Raw genomic sequence first — 20,229 nt, forward strand, 5'->3', positions numbered from 1 at the left:
TTAGTTCTCTAAGGAAGTCTTAGTGCATTCTTATGACTAAGAATAAGGGATCTTGAATTGTTGAAATGGTTAAATCAAGAAGATGAGTCATACTTCGTTCCAATACAAGTCTTAGAGTCATACTCCAAGATTGTAATTTTAGTGACATGTCTTTAAGAAGGTTTAAAACACATGTCAAATGTAAGAGTAAAAGTGTCCTACTCTTGTTCATTTGAAGTTGGTAAGTTGTGATGTTTCGGATAAAACAAAGACCAACTTAGGCCAACTATGTGAAGTGTTTGTCTTGGTTAGAATTGACACCATCTCTTGGATGTTTGACAAGGGAGCCTTATAGGTCAAGAGGACAGTGGGAGTCTTAAAGGTCTTGAAAGTCTCAAGAACTAATCAAGAATAAAACCTAAAGTTCTTCACTAGCACACGACTTGAGGTTTATAACCTATCGTGTTGACATAGTCTGTGCCCATTCCAGTTAAAGTTGAGTTCTTCGAGTTCTCAACTGGTTGCACAACAACTTGGAAGCAATGGCAGGCCCTTGAGCTGCCAGGTGGCAAGAAGTTAAGATTGAGTTCAAGTCATATGAGTTTGGATTTGTCATTATCCTTGTCTTGTGACTATGGTTTTGACAATTCACATGGATAAGAACACATACACCATTAAATCTAAGTGCCATAAGGTTTCTCTCCGATTCATGAAAATGATGGTGAGGAAACACTTTCACTAAGTAGATTTTAGTTAGATAGCAATTGTGATATTTGCATTCTCAAAGTCGTTAGTGGAGCGTGTGTGGTTTACCGGCACACTAACCTAGACTTGTGAGAAGTGGCAAAAAGGTCTAACCATTATGATTACGGCATCCCTCTTCATAATTTTTTAGACACACAAGTGTGCTATCCAAGGGAAGGTGTATGTTTTTGATAAAGTTCTATCAAAACAATCCAGTATCAGAAATCTGAACTTTGGTAAGAAAGTCAATAAAGTATTGATTTCTAGAAGTCCAGCTGATTTCTGAGTACATGTCAAAGCTAGTGGGAGCATAAGTGTTATGCTAATAATCATCATGTTAATGGGAGCATGATAATTATGATAAAGATTGCAAGTTAGCAATGTTAATTATAGAAAACAAAAGGTTTCAATTGGGAAAAAGTTTTTTTGCTATAATTAAGGGAGAGGAAATTATACTACATCTCAAATCTGTAAGCTTAGATCGTGAGGTTTTAATCATTTAGTCAAGGATATATATGAATTTCATGTTGGAATGGCTCAACATAAGGAAATTCTGTATATGGGTCCATTATTTGCGTTCTAAAATTCGATTATGATTACGGCATCCCTTTTCATAATCTGAATTATGAAAACTTGGCAAATAGAAATGGAAATGTTATAGCAAAAGACTGGTTTAGTCTTTATGTGAGACATCATGAATCGTGTCCCATATGCTTCGGATATAGGATCGATTACATGTGCTATATTCATCCTTTCTAAAATTTTCCAAATGCCCGGGGCATTAAGAAGGGAAAAGGTTTAGAACTGGATATGACTAAAAGGATTAAACAATTGTCGAGGATAATCTAAGGTTTACCAAAGATTGGTTACTCAAGGACAGTTGGAAGTATAGTGATAATTCTGGAAGGACCATATTGACATAATCTGTAAGGAGGCAACTCTTGTTCAGAAGTGATAGTCAAAATGGAATCTGGAAATGTTTCAAAGTTAGAATTTTCAATCTGTTTAAGATTAGGAAACTTAATGCAAGAAGGATGTTTCCAGGAAGTTGATCTCCTTTGGAATGCTCTGTAATGTTTGTTGTCAAGTCTTTATGACTTTGTGCATAATCATTACAAGAGGATCAATGCATATAAGTTTAGAATCTAACAGATTTCAGTAAATGGCATGAATTTGGAATTCTTGCATTTGCAGTAAGGATTTGGGAGTGTGAAAAGAGAATCATTGAAGTTATGATCAATTGATCTAGTTCACAAAGTAAAGATCATAGACAAACATAGTATGCATACTTGGTGTATGGCATGACTAGTGTTTAGAAAACATAGTGTACATGCTTGGAGCATGGGACAGCTATTGTTTTAAATTCAAGAATAAAGTTGATAGCTGAAACAGTATACAATGAATAATGTGTAATCATATGGTGATAAATAAAAGGTGTTTTATTTATATTCATAAGTTCTGAGACCATATTGGATTCAATTATTATTGTGTTTCACTTTCCATGTTTTGACTTCCCGAATAAACTAGGTTACTCTTCCGGAATGACTAAGTTATTTAAACCATCCACAGTCGGTCATATGTTGGAAGTAGATATAAATTAAGACTGTCATGGGTTGGCTTGTAGAGGTCTAAGGTGTTGGACAAAGGGCTACAACACTCATGAGTGCTCATAAGTTCTGAGTATTGGATTCAACCCGCGCTCATTGGAATCACTTCATGGATTTTATCACGAGTGATCATGAGATGATAATATCTTATATTCTTCAAACCTAGAGATATGAGTTGTTACTATGAGTTGATAGTACATTGATTGCACGAAAACGCATTTGGTAACTCGGTGCTATAAAACGTGCCTTTGTGTATGATTCAACAAGTAGTAGAACAAGCCATATGAGTCGAAGTTTATCCATTCCTTTTACCTTCGGGATAAAAGCGATATCTGTGGGCCCCTCGATGATTTGATGATGACAAATGGAAGTGCTCAGCCGGGCCAGGACTAATTTGATTTGTTCAATTAGTCAGTCATCATAAATCGAAAATCGGGAAACAACAAATGGACAGAGAGAATGATTATAATCCATGTCTCAGTCCATATGATATCTAGAATGGAGGAATATATGATCCCTTATCTAATGGACGAGTTCGTTGACAAGATCAGAGTTCGACAGCGGATTTAAGAGCTACGATTGCCAGTTAGGTTTGAAGTCATACGCAATAATAGTTTTAGACTTATCCAAGTGGGAGACTGTTGGATTAATGTCTAAGTCCATAACTATATTTGGTATGTACTTGACCCGACCCGGCATGGTCCATTTGGGTTGCACTTCACCGACACAATTTATATGGATAATCTTTTGAAAATAGTATGTTCATGATTAATATTAATATATTATAAGTTCTAATATATTATTATGGAATCATATTATTTAATTAGTATTGATCAAGAATTAATTTATAATTAATTAATTGATCAAAAGGAACTAATTAAATATGGACTCTTATATATATGGAATGGGCCAAGTTCATTTAGGTTGGGCTAAGCTTTCATGGATAGTCCATGGAGTGTTTAACCCATGGATCCTAGGAAATGAAAGGTCATGGGTATTAAGGTTTAACCCTAATCCTCCACACTATATAAAGATGTCCTTGGTTGGTGAAATGGGTACTAGTGTGGTACACTAAAAAGGGCTAGCTAATTTCACTAGAGAGAACCAAGTATCCATATTCTATAAAGTCTTCCAAGGTGTTTTGGTGATTTGTGATTCCACTTGAGGCTTCCACACTATTGGGGCTAAGCTCTTAAAGCTTGAAGACATCAAGCTACATCAAAAGGTATGTCATCTAACTAGTACTTTGTAGTATAAGTGCTTCATAATATGCTAGTTAGGATTAAAGCCTTGGAAAGTTCTTATTTGCATGTATTATAGAGAAAACATAGATCCAAGGTTTATAGGGTTGCATGTACACCATAGGAGTGTTAGAATGCTCAAAACCCAACACCATCAACTCCAAAATACCCTCCTTGATCGAACCAAAGATCACAGGAGTCTGATCAAGTATGATACGGGTAACCTATGAAGTGAAAAACTCTTTAGTTTGCTCATCCAAGTGCTCGGCCCCCGAGCCTGATCCTGATTCCTCCCCGGCACCTGAACTGCCGCTTGCTGGTCTAGGGCGTAGAATCACCATTATGAAAAACAAATCACATTACATGTTAGAACACTGATATATCTCGAGTGATCACTATTACTGCAGGTTCCCTGGTCTTGCCTCGGCCTTCCTTGATTCAGGTACAGATCCTCTGCTTTCAGTAGTACGGGCCCATACTACCTTCCACATCTATCTGTACCTTCCTCAAGAGCTACCTCGACTTCACCAGTCACTACTACTGCTACTGATCTCTACTACTCTCATCCTAGGCTTGTACTAAGGAAATCTTGACACAACCATAACCAGTCCTCAGCTACCGAAGGCCTACTTGTAATGCCAATTAGTCATCACCTGAATACCATCACATGTGACGAGGTTCAGATAATCCTTTGAGTAATAGACTCGTTCCTACAACGGTTGACTCAAACAAGAGCTGCACAGTAGGGCCAAATCCAGCACTCTGAGATTATTCAACCCTGATCACATGTGATGTGACGTATTGACCTAATGGCTAACTCCCATCACTCGGAGTCTCACAAAGCACAGACCAAGAAACATTCGGACACAGGAAGCTACTCAAGCCATTCTATCTTCATAACAAGAAACTATACTAGCATACAATGCTAAGCTCATAATATTAGGCATAACCTAAACAGGCTATCCTAATGTTGTCTACTCAGTACTAGCATGCAATTCTCATAAAGTTGAAACACATATAGCAAGCACATAAGGCATCCTCCTAGATCCTTAGTCCTATTCTAGCATGATGTTCTACTGAAACTGACAATCATAACATAAACTTGTATGAGTAATTTGGGAGTACTTACTTGAGCTCGGTTGATCGCATTCACCACACCCCTTTTCAAGAAAACTCTTTTTCTTTCTAAGTTCTTTTTCAAAAATTCTTTTCGAATATGGTTCTCCTTTGAAAATCTTTTATCATTTCCTTAGTTTGAGTTCAGACACACTCAAAAGCGTGCTTGAATACCTCAAACCAAGGCTCTGATACCAACTTGTAACAACCAAAAATACGACCCAAAATTTTTTGTTTTAACAATACTAATAATCACATCATCGACAACATACCAACAAAAAGTGTAGAACAGTATCTCGAAAGATCAGAACAAATGTAACATAACAACTGTATCAAAACATATCACAGTTTCTGATGAAAACTCTCAGAATAAAAAAAAACTGAAGTTGTGGTGTGTGCGATGCTATCATCCCGAGCTCTTCCCCTTACTAGCGGAAGTACCTGAAACCAAAAAATGAAACTCTAAACATGAAGCTTAGTGAGCTCCCCCAAACTACCACATACCATACAATGACATATATGCAAATACTGGGCCCCGCCCACTACATTGGGCCCCGCCCGACATCGGACCGAAGTCTCGGACTAGCTTGGGTCGCGCCCACTACATCGAGCCCCGCCCGGCATCGGACCGAGGTCCGGAACTAGCTTGGCCCCACCCGGCATCAGACCGAAGTCTGGTACATATAGCACATAACATAACCGAACATATCATGCATGAATCACGAAGACAACAAGCATACATATCCACTTCTTGGGACTCTCCCGGTATCGGACCTAAGTCCGGAACTACTATCTAAACGGGTCGGCATTGAGGCTGTACACCCGTTGCTACTGGAAGGAAACTCACCTCGTAACTCTAACTGCTGAGATTCTAAATCCGAAGCTGGATGACTGCTACCTCGGAATTCCTCGGCTACAATTTCCATAAACACTAAATCAGATACCGATAACTGAACTGAGGGTATAATGACCATTTTACCTATGATCAAAGTCAAAGTCCCTAGTCAAGGTCAGCATTCCATGTTGACCTTAACTCGCTGAGTACCCGAGGCTACTCGCCGAGTTCCTTGAGACTCCTTCCCACTCGTCGAGTCACAGGGGTGACTCGCCGAGTTCTTACGATTTTCGTTGGAAACCTTAAGGCTACTCTTCGGGTTTCCTTCTAACAACATGATGGATATACATACATTCATAACTTGGGGAAAACTCATCCGACTCGCCGAGTTGTTCATACAAGTCGTCGAGTCTATGGCAATCTTCATCGGACTCGCCGAGTTGCTCATCCTACTCGTCAAGTCCACGACTATCTTCATATGACTCGACGAGTCAACCTTGCGACTCACCGAGTTCATTCAATCCTTTTTCTATACAGACCTGTTTTGAGCTATGCAGCGGCTCCAAATCTCAGATCCAAGCTTCTAGGGCATGCTTTTCACGTAAAGTTGCAAACTTTACGTGCATGCATGGCTATAAAGGCTCTAAATACCTATTTTAAGTTCTTCATAGAGCTTCATGCTTAAGAGGGACTTCAATCATGACCAAGAATGCAACTTTATGCTTCTAGAATCCAAGGAGAGTCCAAATCTGAAGTTACAACTTCAGATCTAGCCCATAGCTCATCTTATCAACTTAACATTCCATAAAAGAAACCCTAAAACTCAACCAATAGAAGAGATCTACAAGGAAATGGCGATTTGGGTACCTCTAGAAGATGATAATTGAGATAAGTATTGATTCCCACACTCCACTTGCTCCAATCTCCTTCTCCTCTAAGCTTTCTCCCTCCAAAGATCCTCTTTTCAAGCTCAACACACAAAGGGCACTCATATGCGGATTAGGGTCTCACAAGAGCTCTCTAGAACTGTAAAGAGGCCTAAAGGAGGATGAGGTTCCTATAAATATGGTGTAAAACCACGAGATTTAGGGTTTCATCTGCCAGCTCCTACTCACCGAGTCCCAATGTAGACTCGTCGAGTAGGTCACTTATCATGCAATCCCATCCCGTTGCTACTCGACGAGTAGGGCAACCAACTCATCGAGTAGGCCTTAACCCAAGAAATATTATTTAAACTATACCTGAGGATCGGGGAGTTACATATTTATACTTAATTGTTACTCACTTTTGGGAGTTACATAATCGATTAGTTGAAGAGTTGTTAGAACAAACTCAAGGTGAAAGTGAGTTAACACGCACTCAAGAAAAAGTTGCGTTTGAGAAAGTATTAGGAGAGCGACGTGGCCATATTAGAGGCATTGGTCGTAAAGCTTCTTCTCTCCTGCAGATTCCACAGCCTTTGCAACCATCACCACAACCATCACAGGTAAAACAATCTACTTTGGTTTTGTGGTCATTATTTGCTAAAAAGTTTGGTAATTAGGTTTTTTTCCCAATTGCAAAAAATAACAACGTACTTTGGTTTTTTGTTTTAGTTTAAAAATAACAATCTACTTTGGTTTTGTGGTGATTATTTGCTAAAAAGTTTGGTAATTAGGTTTTTGTCCCAAGTGCAAAAAATAACAACGTAGTTTTGTTTTTTGTCTTAGTTTGAAAAAAAACAATCTACTTTAGCATCGTAAATTGCATGTTGATTTGGTAATTTTGGTTTTGTGGTGTTATTTGCTAAAAAGTTTGGTAATTAGGTTTTTGTCCCAAGTGCAAAAAATAACAACGTACTTTGGTTTTTTGTCTTAGTTTAAAAATAGCAATCTACTTTAGCATCGTAAAATGCATGTTGATTTGGTAATTTTGGTTTTGTGGTGATTATTTTCTAAAAAGTTTGGTAACTAGGTTTTTGTCTCAAGTGCAAAAAATAACAACGTACTTTGGTTTTTTATCTTAGTTTAAAAATAGCAATCAACTTTAGCATCATAAAATTCATGTTGATTTGGTAATTTTGGTTTTGTGGTGATTATTTGTTAAAAAGTTTGGTAATTAGGTTTTTGTTCCAAGTGCAAAAAATAACAACGTACTTTGGTTTTTTGTCTTAGTTTAAAAATAGCAATCTAATTTAGCATCGTAAAATGCTTGTTGATTTGGTAATTTTGGTTTTGTGGTGACTATTTGCTAAAAAGTTTGGTAATTAGGTTTTTGTCCCAAGTGCAAAAAATAACAACGTACTTTGGTTTTTTGTCTTAGTTTAAAAATAGCAATGTATTTTGATAGTTTTTGTTTATGTTTGATAATTGAACTAATAAGTTTATATATGCTGTTATTAATTAAGTAGTAGGAAAATCTTCGTGCAATGCTCAACGACCCGACATGTAGGGATGAGCTTTACTCGTTTTTTCAATCCCAAAATAATCGAACAAACGATGACAAGGAAGATGATGGTATGTATGGATGAGTTTTACTTGCATATATTGTTACGCTTTGCTACTTGGTAGATTGTAAAACTTTGGTTATTTTTTGTAATTACCAGCGACACTAATACCAGACGATATTATTATTTTTTATATTTAATCGGATGTTATGTAATTACCGGACGATATTATTATTTTTTATATTTAATCGGATGTTATAACTTTTGATATTTAATTAATTATAATCGGATGTTTGTTTTGTAATTAGCGTCGACACTATTATTTTTATATTTAATCGAATGTTGTTATGTAATTACCGGCAACCAAAATCATTAACTAAAAAAATTTAAAAAAATAAAAATTATTATTACCGACGACTATGTTATTAACGGCGACGAACTCATTAGCGGCGACATGTTGATCAAAAGCGACGTTTTATTACCAGCGACGTGTCGCCATTATTACTATTACCGGCGACAACTTGACTTATTACCGGCGATTTTTGTCGCCGCTAATGACCGTTTTCCTTATAGTGTAGGGATCAAAACCGTAACGAAAACAAACTTTAGGGATGATCCGATTTAAAAAAAATTATATGGATCAACTACACAGACAACCCAAAACCATAGGGACCATTCGTATAATTTACCAATAAATATTATACATTTTTAACATCCACTACTAATGGTTATTACTTATTAGAGGGATGTATGAATAAATAATCACACATATTATCGATTTTCCAAACTACCCACAACAAAGATTGATATGTTCTCATTACTCAAAAAATAAACTGAACTAGTTGTTTAACAACACACACGCAACACACCGAGAAATATGTTAAAATATTTTCACCGTTGCATGTAAATAAATGTACGCCTGATTTGACGAGAGCGTTACACATGGAGTCGAGCGATGTTCTTAGCTAAGCTACATCTTTTAACAACGTATATAGTTCAACAAAAGTAGGTAATGTTTAGTTGGTTTTCTTCATGTTATACAAGTCATTTCTCTCTCTCTCTCTCTCTCTCTCTCTCTCTCTCTCTCTCTCTCTCTCTCTCTCCCTCTCTCTCTCTCTCTCTCTCTCACACACACACACAAACACATTCTCTCTCTCTATCGACATATATATAACACGTGTGTGGGACAGACCAACCTCTTTCATCTGCCAAGAAACCTTCAAATTTCATACAAAACATTCACCTTTCTGTGTTCTTTCTCCCTCTAGATCGAGCATGGAAGGAGATGAACATTCTTCACAGACACCACAACCTCCTATGAACGACAATAATGTTAGCATGAACAACATTAATCCATATCTATTGGATTACACCCCTTTGATTAATAATCCATTTCAGTACCATTCGTCTTCTCCACTTTTACCCCAACCTGTACCCGTGGCTCATAATCTGGATAATAATATTAGCTTGGAGAGCAGCAATGTGGACTGGGTTAGCCTTCTTTCTGGTTACATGAATGGGGAAGGGTCGATGGCAAGGGGTTTGTGTGAAGGAGATGAAAACAATGTGGGCAGGAATAGTAAAGCCATGAAAAGTGGGAGGGGTAAGAAGGCAACTCCATCTAGGGTTGCATTTCATACAAGAAGCAGTGAGGATATTCTTGACGATGGTTACAAATGGAGAAAATATGGCCAAAAATCTGTCAAAAATAGCCATCATCCAAGGTACTTCAATTCTTATCCATCTTGCTCTTTCGGTTTACGTGTGTATATATATGTGATTAATTATCTCTGGGTTTATCTGTGGGTTTTTGCTCGTCTCTCGGTAGGTGTAGTTTTTGTGCCCGTTTTTTTTTTTTTTTTTGGTGGTTTTGTTTCCTACATCGTTGGCCCTTTTTTTGATCCTATCCTCCACATCTGCAATTCAGAAATAATAATAATAATATTAGTAAGTGATTATCTCTAATAGACTATGATATTATTTTCTAAAAACTTTTCGATCGATAAACACATATGAATGAGTGAATTTACAGTCCGTTTATTGAAACATGGGTAAATTATCGTAAAAAGGTTTCAATTAATTACACTAAGCAAACTCAACGATCAAGACTAGTTTATATATATATATATATATATATATATATATATATATATATATATATATATATATATATATATATATATATATATATATATATATATATATATATATATATATATATATATATATATATATATATATATGTCATGACTCATGAATACCAAAATATAGTAGCAGTGCCCGTTTGATAAAAGTGTAGCATATACAATCTCATTAGAGTTTTACTACATTTTCCATGGATATTTTCTAAATAATTAAAACTATTAATTTGCTTGTATTTATTTTACAAAACATTTTTTTAAAGCGTGCAATCTTACAGAGTATTTATATATATTAACGTCATTAATGAAGGGGATTTTAAATACCCAACAAAACACGTATTTATATTGTGAGACTGCACGTCTGCACGTATAACATGGACGCAGCTATCCCCAAGCATAATATTGGATAATCACGATCGTATGTGTCCTGACATATTTTGCACATATCCATATGCAACTTATACGAGACTAAAAGTCCAACAAAAACTAGTCATAAATTAATGAATCTTATAATCTCTATCATCTTGAAGAACTCAGATAATCACCCCAACTGCAGGGTTACAGGGTGAAATTTAATCTTATTGTTTTTTTTAGTATACTGTATACGTATATATGTTTGATAAATCACTAATAACATTGAAGTATGAAATTTAAAATCAAGATTTTTAAATTATCTTATAACCAGTTAAATTTCTTGATAATTAATTAGTGCATATGTTATGCGATTTGTGCCAAAGCTAGACCAAGTTTAATCAGATGTTTTACCTCAAATAACTTTGCATTACATTTGGATTATTCAAACAAAAAATTTAAATCAAGGTTTAAGGAGTTTGTTATAAGTTTAAAATCAAATATTTAAAGAACTGGTTATCTAAAATAAAAACTAACTATAGCTAGATTACCATTATTTGAATGATTATCAGAGTATTTTTCATAGTAATTTTTTTGTGTGTGTTATGTTTACAATTATGATGAACTACTGTATGTTAGTCCATTTTAATTCTTATATGGCATTCTTAATTGATCACAAAATTTTTATTTGTACACATGAGATTTCTATTTTTTTTGGCTTTATATCATTATTTTTGTGTCTTTTATTAATGGTAGAGACACAAAGAAATGCAATTTTTTTCCCTTCTTATATGATTAGCTTTATCTTTGGATTGAAATGTTAAAACAGAATTGAGTTCCCATATTTGCTTTGTAAATTTTATTTTCTATTGGTTTAGAACCTTATATTTTCTATTGAAAAATTTTAATTGTTTAGAAATCTTAAGAATACAAATAATATTTTGTTGAAGGACAAAAGCTATAAAAACCAAAAAAAAAAGTTATTTACTAAAATAAATTATAAATATTAGTAACGATAGTATAAAAACATAGAAGTTATGGTACGCACAAGAATTTTTTATTAGTAACCATTTTGGAACGCTATATAATTAAATACTATAACCAGTGAAACATATATATATATATATATATATATATATATATATATATATATATATATATATATATATATATATATATATATATATATATATATATATATATATATAGTCTGACGTAATTATATTTTTAATACATAAAAATTGTTTAAAGACACTATATTTATAAAAAAAAAATACTTCTATTATATTATGGCAATATATATATATATATATATATATATATATATATATTTCAGTAATCTATGAAAAATTTCCATTACCATGCATGTTCATGTTTACAGAATATATGATGGAATCCACGCATCTTAGTTGAATAAAAAATATTGCTCCTTTTGACTGCTCCCTTTGGTGAGCAAGAAAAGTGTTATTTCTCTAGAATAAGTTGACCTAACATTTCTTCCCTAACAACTATTGAAAGCACTCTCTCCTTTCATTAAAAGTACCATCGTTTGGGTAAAATTTTCAATTCTCAATTAAACTAAAACACATCATTGACGTAATGTCTCTTTAAACCATTTTAACAAAAAAGACAATTAGATCTAGCCTCCTACGGTATTAGGTGTACTTCGTTCTTTTTAAAGTTGAAGGTTCAAGTTTTATCAACGATATAGATGAATCTAAAAGTAGTTTTGAAATAAAATATATCTGTGGTTCCAAAAAAACTAATACTCATTTTATGGGCTTTCAATAATTAACTTGAAATGAGTGGCGGTGTGGAGCTACGTAATTATTTACGGGGAAAAATTATTAAATTTTATTAAAAAATTTATCATTTTTAAATAAAATATTCATGTTTAGAACGTATATTTATATTGTGTATTTATATATTTAATGTAAATTAATTATTATTGATGTATACTTTAAGAAATATAAATTAATTTATACAGATGATTTTAAATATTTTAAAATTGTCATTTTGCTCAAATTAAATTTCTTAATAATATTTTTTAATTTAAATTTTCAAACTTTTAGCAAATATTTAATGGTTAGTACAAAATCTAAGTAAAAAGTTATTTTGTTTCCATTAGAAGTTTTGAAACATGTAATACCGAGTCACGTTATTAAATCACTTATATCAACATCTTTTAGAATACAAGTATCTTGGTGAAAACGAAGTTCTAATTATTAGCTAAACACCAATACATCATGTGTTTTGTTTCTTTGAAACTTCCTTTTAAAACTTTAATAAGAAAATTTCAAGAAAATACATAAACCCCTCATTGAGCGCGCACCATAGAAAAAAAATTGACGTGTTATCAATTTATACTTGCATATATTTGTAAACTGTCGACAATAAAATTCAAATCACAATGGATAAATATTTAAGAAATCCACCCATGCACATATTTTAGAATAATAGCATGGAAGTTCTTAGCTTCCATAAGTCTCAAACCTTAACATATAATTAATCATTTAGGTTGTGTTTAAAATCCTAGATGAAAAGCTAACATCCAAAATAAAAAGTTAGATAATGTTTGATAAATTAGTTGATTAAAAATAAAGTTTGATAAAAACTAGGTGATAAGATAGTTAGAATATATAAAATGACATTAAAAAAATAGGTATAATTATTCAATTTTATAATACATATAAGTAATACATTTAGTTAAATTATGTTATGTTTGTCACATCATATAAAATTTATTTTTCAACTATTTTTTTATTGTTATATTTGTAAAGCCAAAATAATTGTTTATAATGTAATTTTTAAAAGTTATTCAGATTATTGTTTTAATAAAGTTATTGGGTTTTTTTAATTCTCTCAAATATACCATTTATGAATTAAAAGACAAATTTTACATATTTTTATTTTATTTATATATTTTAACTGGGTTTTTAGTTAGTTTTATTAAATAACATTTTTATCACCTAATTTTTATTTATCAAGTTTTTCGGTTAATATCAGTTTTTCAACTAAAATAAATACAAATAAATATAAGTTCACCTTTAAGTACTTATTAAAATAATTTTGTAATTGTGTGCTTATATTTCATAGTTATAGATTCCTTTAATTTAATATTTAATTTACTAATTTAACATAAATTATTCTTTAATTGTTTGGATTATTAAACATTATTTTCTTTGCTTAATTTTTTTCTTAATGCATCCATGATTGATTATTTATTATCTATTATTAATTATTATGAATATATGTTACTTGATATAATTATATAAAATGAATAATAACTTTCCATGCATGCACTAGTTGTTTGATTCTCTCAAAAACAATATCAAAATTTATCTTAACATATAGCTTATTAAGAATGTTTTATTAGATAAGTATATCCATGATGACAACGAAATAAAGGTAGACTTGGTAGGAGAGAACGGTGGGAAACGAGGTTTTTACATGGTACATTTGGGAAAACAAATTCCTAATTAAGTCTGTTAAAAGGTTAATTACTTTAGGTTTTTCTTTTTATTTAAATCTAGTTATAAGTATGTGTGGTATGCCAAACATATTCTTGTTTTACTCGACGAAGTCACGATGTTACTAATATCTTTTTATTTTGATAAATTTTCAAAGATAAACCCATATATCTTTTGTCATCACAAGTTAACGAGCGTTATAAATAGGTATTTGTAATTTTATATATATATATATATATATATATATATATATATATATATATATATATATATATATATATATATATATATATATATATATATATATATATATATATATTGACAACAAATTAACATACTCCTAAATATGAAGGTTGTAAAAATCGTTCAATGGTAGCTCAACGATCGACTGGTGTTAAGGGATTAATCAGTCTTCATAAAGATTAATTGGTATTCCATAAATTATTAATAAAATATTAAAACTAATCAAAGATTAATATATTTAAAAAAAAAAAAATAAGTACATCAAAATTAAAAAATAAAAGAATTTCTAATTTGAAATTTTAAAAATACGAAAATATGAATATATTTGTATAATATTTAAAATTTTGAAATTTTAAAAATTTTCTAGTAAAAAAAAATTAATTTTTTACATTTTTTTTTTGATATTTTTTTACCGATTAATCTCGTCAAACCCTATTAACCCTTATTTTCATCAAATATACTAATCTTAGTCGCTTGGAGAATGTCAAGAGATTAATCCTTATTTTTGCAACCATACTAAATATATATCACTTATGTCTGTAAACTCGAACTCATTACCTCTTATTTGAGAGAGTCACTAAATCTACTCTAATAAATGAAAACATTTTTGCCACATATCGCATTTTCATTAATTTCGCTACATGTCATTTTGTGGTTATTTCAATTAAATTTTTTCCACATGACATTTTGTGGTTGTTTTAATTTTTGTTAAATTTCATATAATAGTTAATTAAATATATTAATTACAATAAATATAATAATAAATGCATATCAATTTCATTACTTGACTTTCCTTCTAATTTCAAAATTTATAAATTAAAACTCCATTAATTTTCTTTATTTTTTTATTTTATATTTGTTTAAATTTAAAAAAGAAAAAACACTTTAATTTTAATAATTTAATATTTTTCTAATTTTTCTTATAAATTCAAACTTATTAAATGTTTAAAATTTATATTTAACTTTTTTAGATGAACCCATGCAATACATGGGTATTACATCTAGTATTTTTATAATTACGAAATTATACTTTTCATACAATATCTTTTTAACTATAAATGGTCATAACGGAATTCTCTAAGCGTATTTAATTTAATGTCACCTAAGTGTTGTTTTCAACACATTCATATGAATAATTCCTTTAAAAATTTTAAACAAGTTTTTAAATAAATCTTAATATTTTTGGAAAAGTTACACTTTATTCTTAAGTTTTTTTAACATAAAAATCTTGATTATTTCATTTCAATTCAAATTATCAAAAACTTCTTTTTTTAACCGGAAATGACATATTATTGTGTTTCTATAAATAATCGGGACTTGTATGTTAAAACAATAATAATAATAAAAATAAAAAAACACTTGAGACTAAAATGTATTTGGATTTTTCTAATAATTTTCCATCAATTTATCATAAGAAATCTTTTTTTTTTTTCAATTTGAAACCATAGTGTCTATAGAATGTGTTTTTTTAACTTGTTGATGTAACATAAAGTCTAAATTATCTTCACATTTTTTTACATTTTCTATTACTTTTTATGACACCCAAATAGATCAGATCTAACTATGAACTCTAGTTATACGTACAAGAACAAGTGTATTCTATTAGATATCTTCGTGTTAATGCTTTAATAAAGATATTGCAAAATTTGTATAAGCCTTTCTTTATATGATATGTTTTCTTAGTATCTTTTACAAGTAAAAGCTCTTACCTACTTTTTTTGTGGCTGCAAATGATGGAAGGAGTTACTATAGGTGCACTCATCATACATGCAATGTGAAGAAACAAATTCAAAGGCTCTCAAAAGACAACTCTATTGTGGTTACAACTTATGAAGGCATTCACAACCATCCGTGTGAGAAGCTAATGGAGACTTTAACTCCACTTCTGAAGCAACTTCAGTTTCTCGCCCGATTCTAGATCATTAAATCCAACAACTTACTTTTAGTTTGTACATGCCTTCTACTACAATTGACAAACAACAATGTTAATTTCTCCTTTATCAATTTCCTGCTTGTGTATGACAACATAAAGAATCGGAAATTGAATTTGTGAGATTGATAGGAATTTATATGTATACTATATAACCTTATCTTCTATAAAAGGAATAGGGGTAATACTCTCTTTCGCGCTCTTTCTCTCTCTCTCTCTCTCTCTCTATATATATATATATATATATATATATATATATATATATATATATATATATATATATATATATATATACTAGTTTATAACCCATGAGAACCACGGTTATAAAATTAATTAAACTTTTATAATAAAACCTAGAAGGGATTCCCCCACATTGCAGGGTTGGAAGGTATCACCTTTGTGTGAAACTATAATACGTAGGCTAAATTGGTAGCCATAGTAAAGTATGTTGTTATTCTTTGCAACTGAAAACCAGAAGCTATATAAAAGAAACGTAAGCATTAACGGAATTAATCAAGACGCAAAAGCATTTGGAAGTAGAGTAATGTGTTTCAATGGATGAGTGAATTGTTGTGTACGGATATTACATAAAGATTGTAATCCTCCTTCAAGTTTCATTTAAAAGTCGTTGTAGAAAACACAACACAAAATTCTACCAAGTCTCCAATAAGGTTTTTCCGAAATCCCTAGTTCCAATACAGAATAAAGAGTCAATATTTAAAGAAAATGGCAATTTAGACATTTCTCATAAATAAATTACCTCTTTCTTTTGTGGATCAAGTGCAGTAAGCATTTATGAATGGACATCCATGGTTGCACATGTACTTCACATTTCTGTCAAGCTAGAAACAAAAACAATGAATAATCATAACTTTCACATGAAAATCACTGTGACTAATATCTTCTCTTTTCAATGAAGTTCAGGCTACAGCTAAAGAAAACTATTTACATTAATTAATTTTAACAAATAGATGTTTTTAAAAATATTTCAGGTAAATCTAACCTTCTTTTTAACTATTTTTCACGACTTCATTAACGCATTGGCTCTCCTATTCCCCTCTTCTATTAAAAGAACTTTATTTTACAGATTTGGCTGACTCAGAAATGTCATCAAACACCTTCTCTTCCAAAAAAAGACGTTTCATCAAACACCTGTCGTGCAAAACAAAATACAATTACAAATAATAACAAATTCTTTGAATAGAACGAAAGCTAAATGCTCAAATTCTAATACCTAAAAGAGATTATGAACCCAAACCTATCAAAAAATATACACTCCTGAGAACACACAGAAACACAGTGACAAATATTTTCAGCAACAAATATAGTCAGACACAGTCAAAACCTTATAATGGACCTTCATTAACCATTATCCAACAAAGAAACAGACAAAATTTTGGAAGAAACACTAACAAAAATCAAATTTTTTGTATGTGTTCTCTAAATACAAGTTTGAAAGAGAGTTCTTATTACCTTTCATAACTATTTATCAAGAACAGAAAGTGTAGAATCGTGAAGAAATAAGAGCTCCGCTTCCAATTTTAGCATCTCTACCCTTCAAGTTGTTTTTTGGATGTTCTTGGACTATTTTACCCTTGCTTTGTACTTGTTTCAGTAATTCTTTTTCCTTATAATTGTTCTGAAAACGATGATGTCTCTTCCGGATTTAGCATGCAAGGTTTCTTGTCGTTTCCTCTCTTTATTGTAGTTGTTATTGTAGTTGTTCATAGTCAATTCAGAGCTTCTTTTTGTTGTATCGGTGTTGATATATCAGATTGCTGATTTTAGTGGTCATGTTTTCTTTTACCAAATCTTTTGCTAACTTGTCATCACGGTTAACGCTCATAGTCCTCCATTACTTTTTACCACAAAGAAAGAATAAAAAATAAAAGTTAACTAATATATATAAAAATAATACCGTTAATGGATATTTTTTGGAAATAACTGTAAAAAGTGTAATAAATGAGTTTTCTAAAGCTATTGAGAGCTTTACCAATGAATGATAATTAATTAAGTCTTTGCGGCATCATTTTGATGACTTATTAGACCGGAGAAAAGTACACATCGAGGAAAGTCACGTGATCACCCTTCAAAATTCAAGAGAAAAATTAAAATATTATCATTCTTACCGTAGTTAATATTAATTGTTTTGAAATGGTATACATATCTCTTTATAAATTTATTTATAAACTGTTTCTATGTTCTTCTCTTTGTCAAAAAACAAAAAAAACCAAATAAGAAAAACAATCAATTTTATCATCAAAATCAAATAATTAAAAATCAGTTCATGGTGATTCACATGGCTGTTTTATATCCATATTTTGTAACAAATATTATATTCTATATATAAATACCCTTATATATGTTTGAAACTGAGATCATCATTAGAGTTAATTTAGTACTCAGCATATGAAGTTAATCCCTTTGTATTAGTCAATGTTCAACATCACATGGTATTTCCTGTTACAAATTAAAATTAAAACCGATTCACCCTTGGAAATTTAATCCATTGGAGGGCTATGAAACTACCGGTCGAATTGTAAATATGGTCCCAACTAAAAGGTAAATAACACTCCCTACGAGTTATGGCATGGAAAGGTTTCATCAATGTCTTTTTTAAGGATATGGGATTGTAAAGCATATGTTAAAAGAGAAACTTCTGACAAGCTTGACCCTAGATATCATAAGTGTATCTTTGCGGGATACCCAAAAGAAACCGTCAGTTATTACTTCTTTCGGAAAGAGGAAAACTGAGTGTTCATTGCTCGTAAAGCAATGTTTCTTGAAACTGACTTTATCCCACATAAAGTAAGTGGGAGCCCCATTGACCTCAAAGAAATTCGAGAGACACAATGTCACAACTAGCAATTCTAGCTAGGAAATGTTGTTATCATGTAAACATCAACTCTTGTAAGACTTGTAATCTAAGTAGATATCATGTTCTGTGCTCAATCAAAAACATCCATTTGAATCAAAACTCTTGAGTAAAGTCTAAAACCTAATTCAGTACAACTTTGATACTAATTGTGAGTTTGAAACCCTAACAACCCGACTCAAATATAGTATGGACTAAGATTCTCTTATTGTGCCTAAGGGGCCAGTAAACCTTCCATTTGATGATTTTGGGCCAATGAAGCTCATTTGGGCTCTAATTGGACCCACATTCGTCAAACCATAGCAATAGGGCCATATTGGTCCATGAACCACTCTATTGGACCATGATGGGCCGTAAACCCATCTTTTTACCACCTAGGGGCCGTGAACCCTCAAGAAGGGACCAATGGGCCGAGAACCTTCAAAATGGACCTCACAATTTTGAGTATAATTTATATGTTCTATCTTATTAGCATCATTACTCATGAAAGTACCCCTTTTTCTCAACTTGAAGCAAAGGCGAAAGCTTTGGAATAAGGTAACTTTTTATGTTCCTATATATATAACATATATATATAATGAATAAGGAAACGACCTTCGGACAAATAAATCCTCCTTAAGTCCACATCTAAACAAGGAAAAGAAAATAAGGCAATCCATCAATCCTAAGTCCTTTAAGTCTTATTTATATACCTATACATATATAAACATGATTTTCACAATTATGAGTTTAAAGAGTTTATAAAACATTTTTAAAAGAGTTTTACTCTATTTAAAAGAATTTACATGACTTTAAGTTATTTTGGAAGTATTTGGTAATCTTTTATTGTTAACACAATATTTAAAGCATGATAAAAGCCTTTTTGTGTGCTTGATATCACAGGTAAGCTTTAACACAATGTAGATTGTGTTCAACTTGTATCCCCCCCCCCCCTAAAAGCATTTAAAATCATTATAAAAGTAGATTATATGGGTATGAACTCACCTTATGTGAATGATTCGATTGAAGACTGGAATAAGGGTGTTACTCCTACGAGTGAAGTTTTGGAGCACAATGAGTCCTAAATAACATATAATGATACATATAGGCATGATATTAGTGAATATAACCACTGGATGTTAAGGAATCGACCTAGGATGCAAGAGAAACTCACCAAAGAAGTGTTAAAAGAAAATTAGGAGGTTGAAGGGGGGTTCACGGCCCTATGGTGTGATCACGGCCCAAGAACACATGAAGTGTTCACGGCCCAACATGATAGTTCATGGCCAAAAC

The 20,229-nt window shown here is 31.7% G+C and overlaps 1 protein-coding gene across 1 annotated transcript; it reads left to right on the plus strand.

Annotated features, from left to right (window-relative positions):
- Window positions 1-9,002: 9,002 nt before the first annotated feature.
- LOC145033396 (putative WRKY transcription factor 24) lies at window positions 9,003-16,274 on the plus strand. The gene is made up of 2 exons (XM_078982029.1): window positions 9,003-9,671; window positions 15,893-16,274. Exons 1-2 carry the CDS (start codon window positions 9,223-9,225, stop codon window positions 16,068-16,070), a joined length of 627 nt encoding a protein of 208 aa, XP_078838155.1. The 5' UTR covers window positions 9,003-9,222; the 3' UTR covers window positions 16,071-16,274.
- Window positions 16,275-20,229: the final 3,955 nt, after the last annotated feature.

This window comes from Lactuca saligna, chromosome 3, assembly GCF_052625555.1.
Source record: "Lactuca saligna cultivar CGN05327 chromosome 3, ASM5262555v1, whole genome shotgun sequence".
Taxonomy (NCBI): Eukaryota; Viridiplantae; Streptophyta; class Magnoliopsida; order Asterales; family Asteraceae; genus Lactuca; species Lactuca saligna.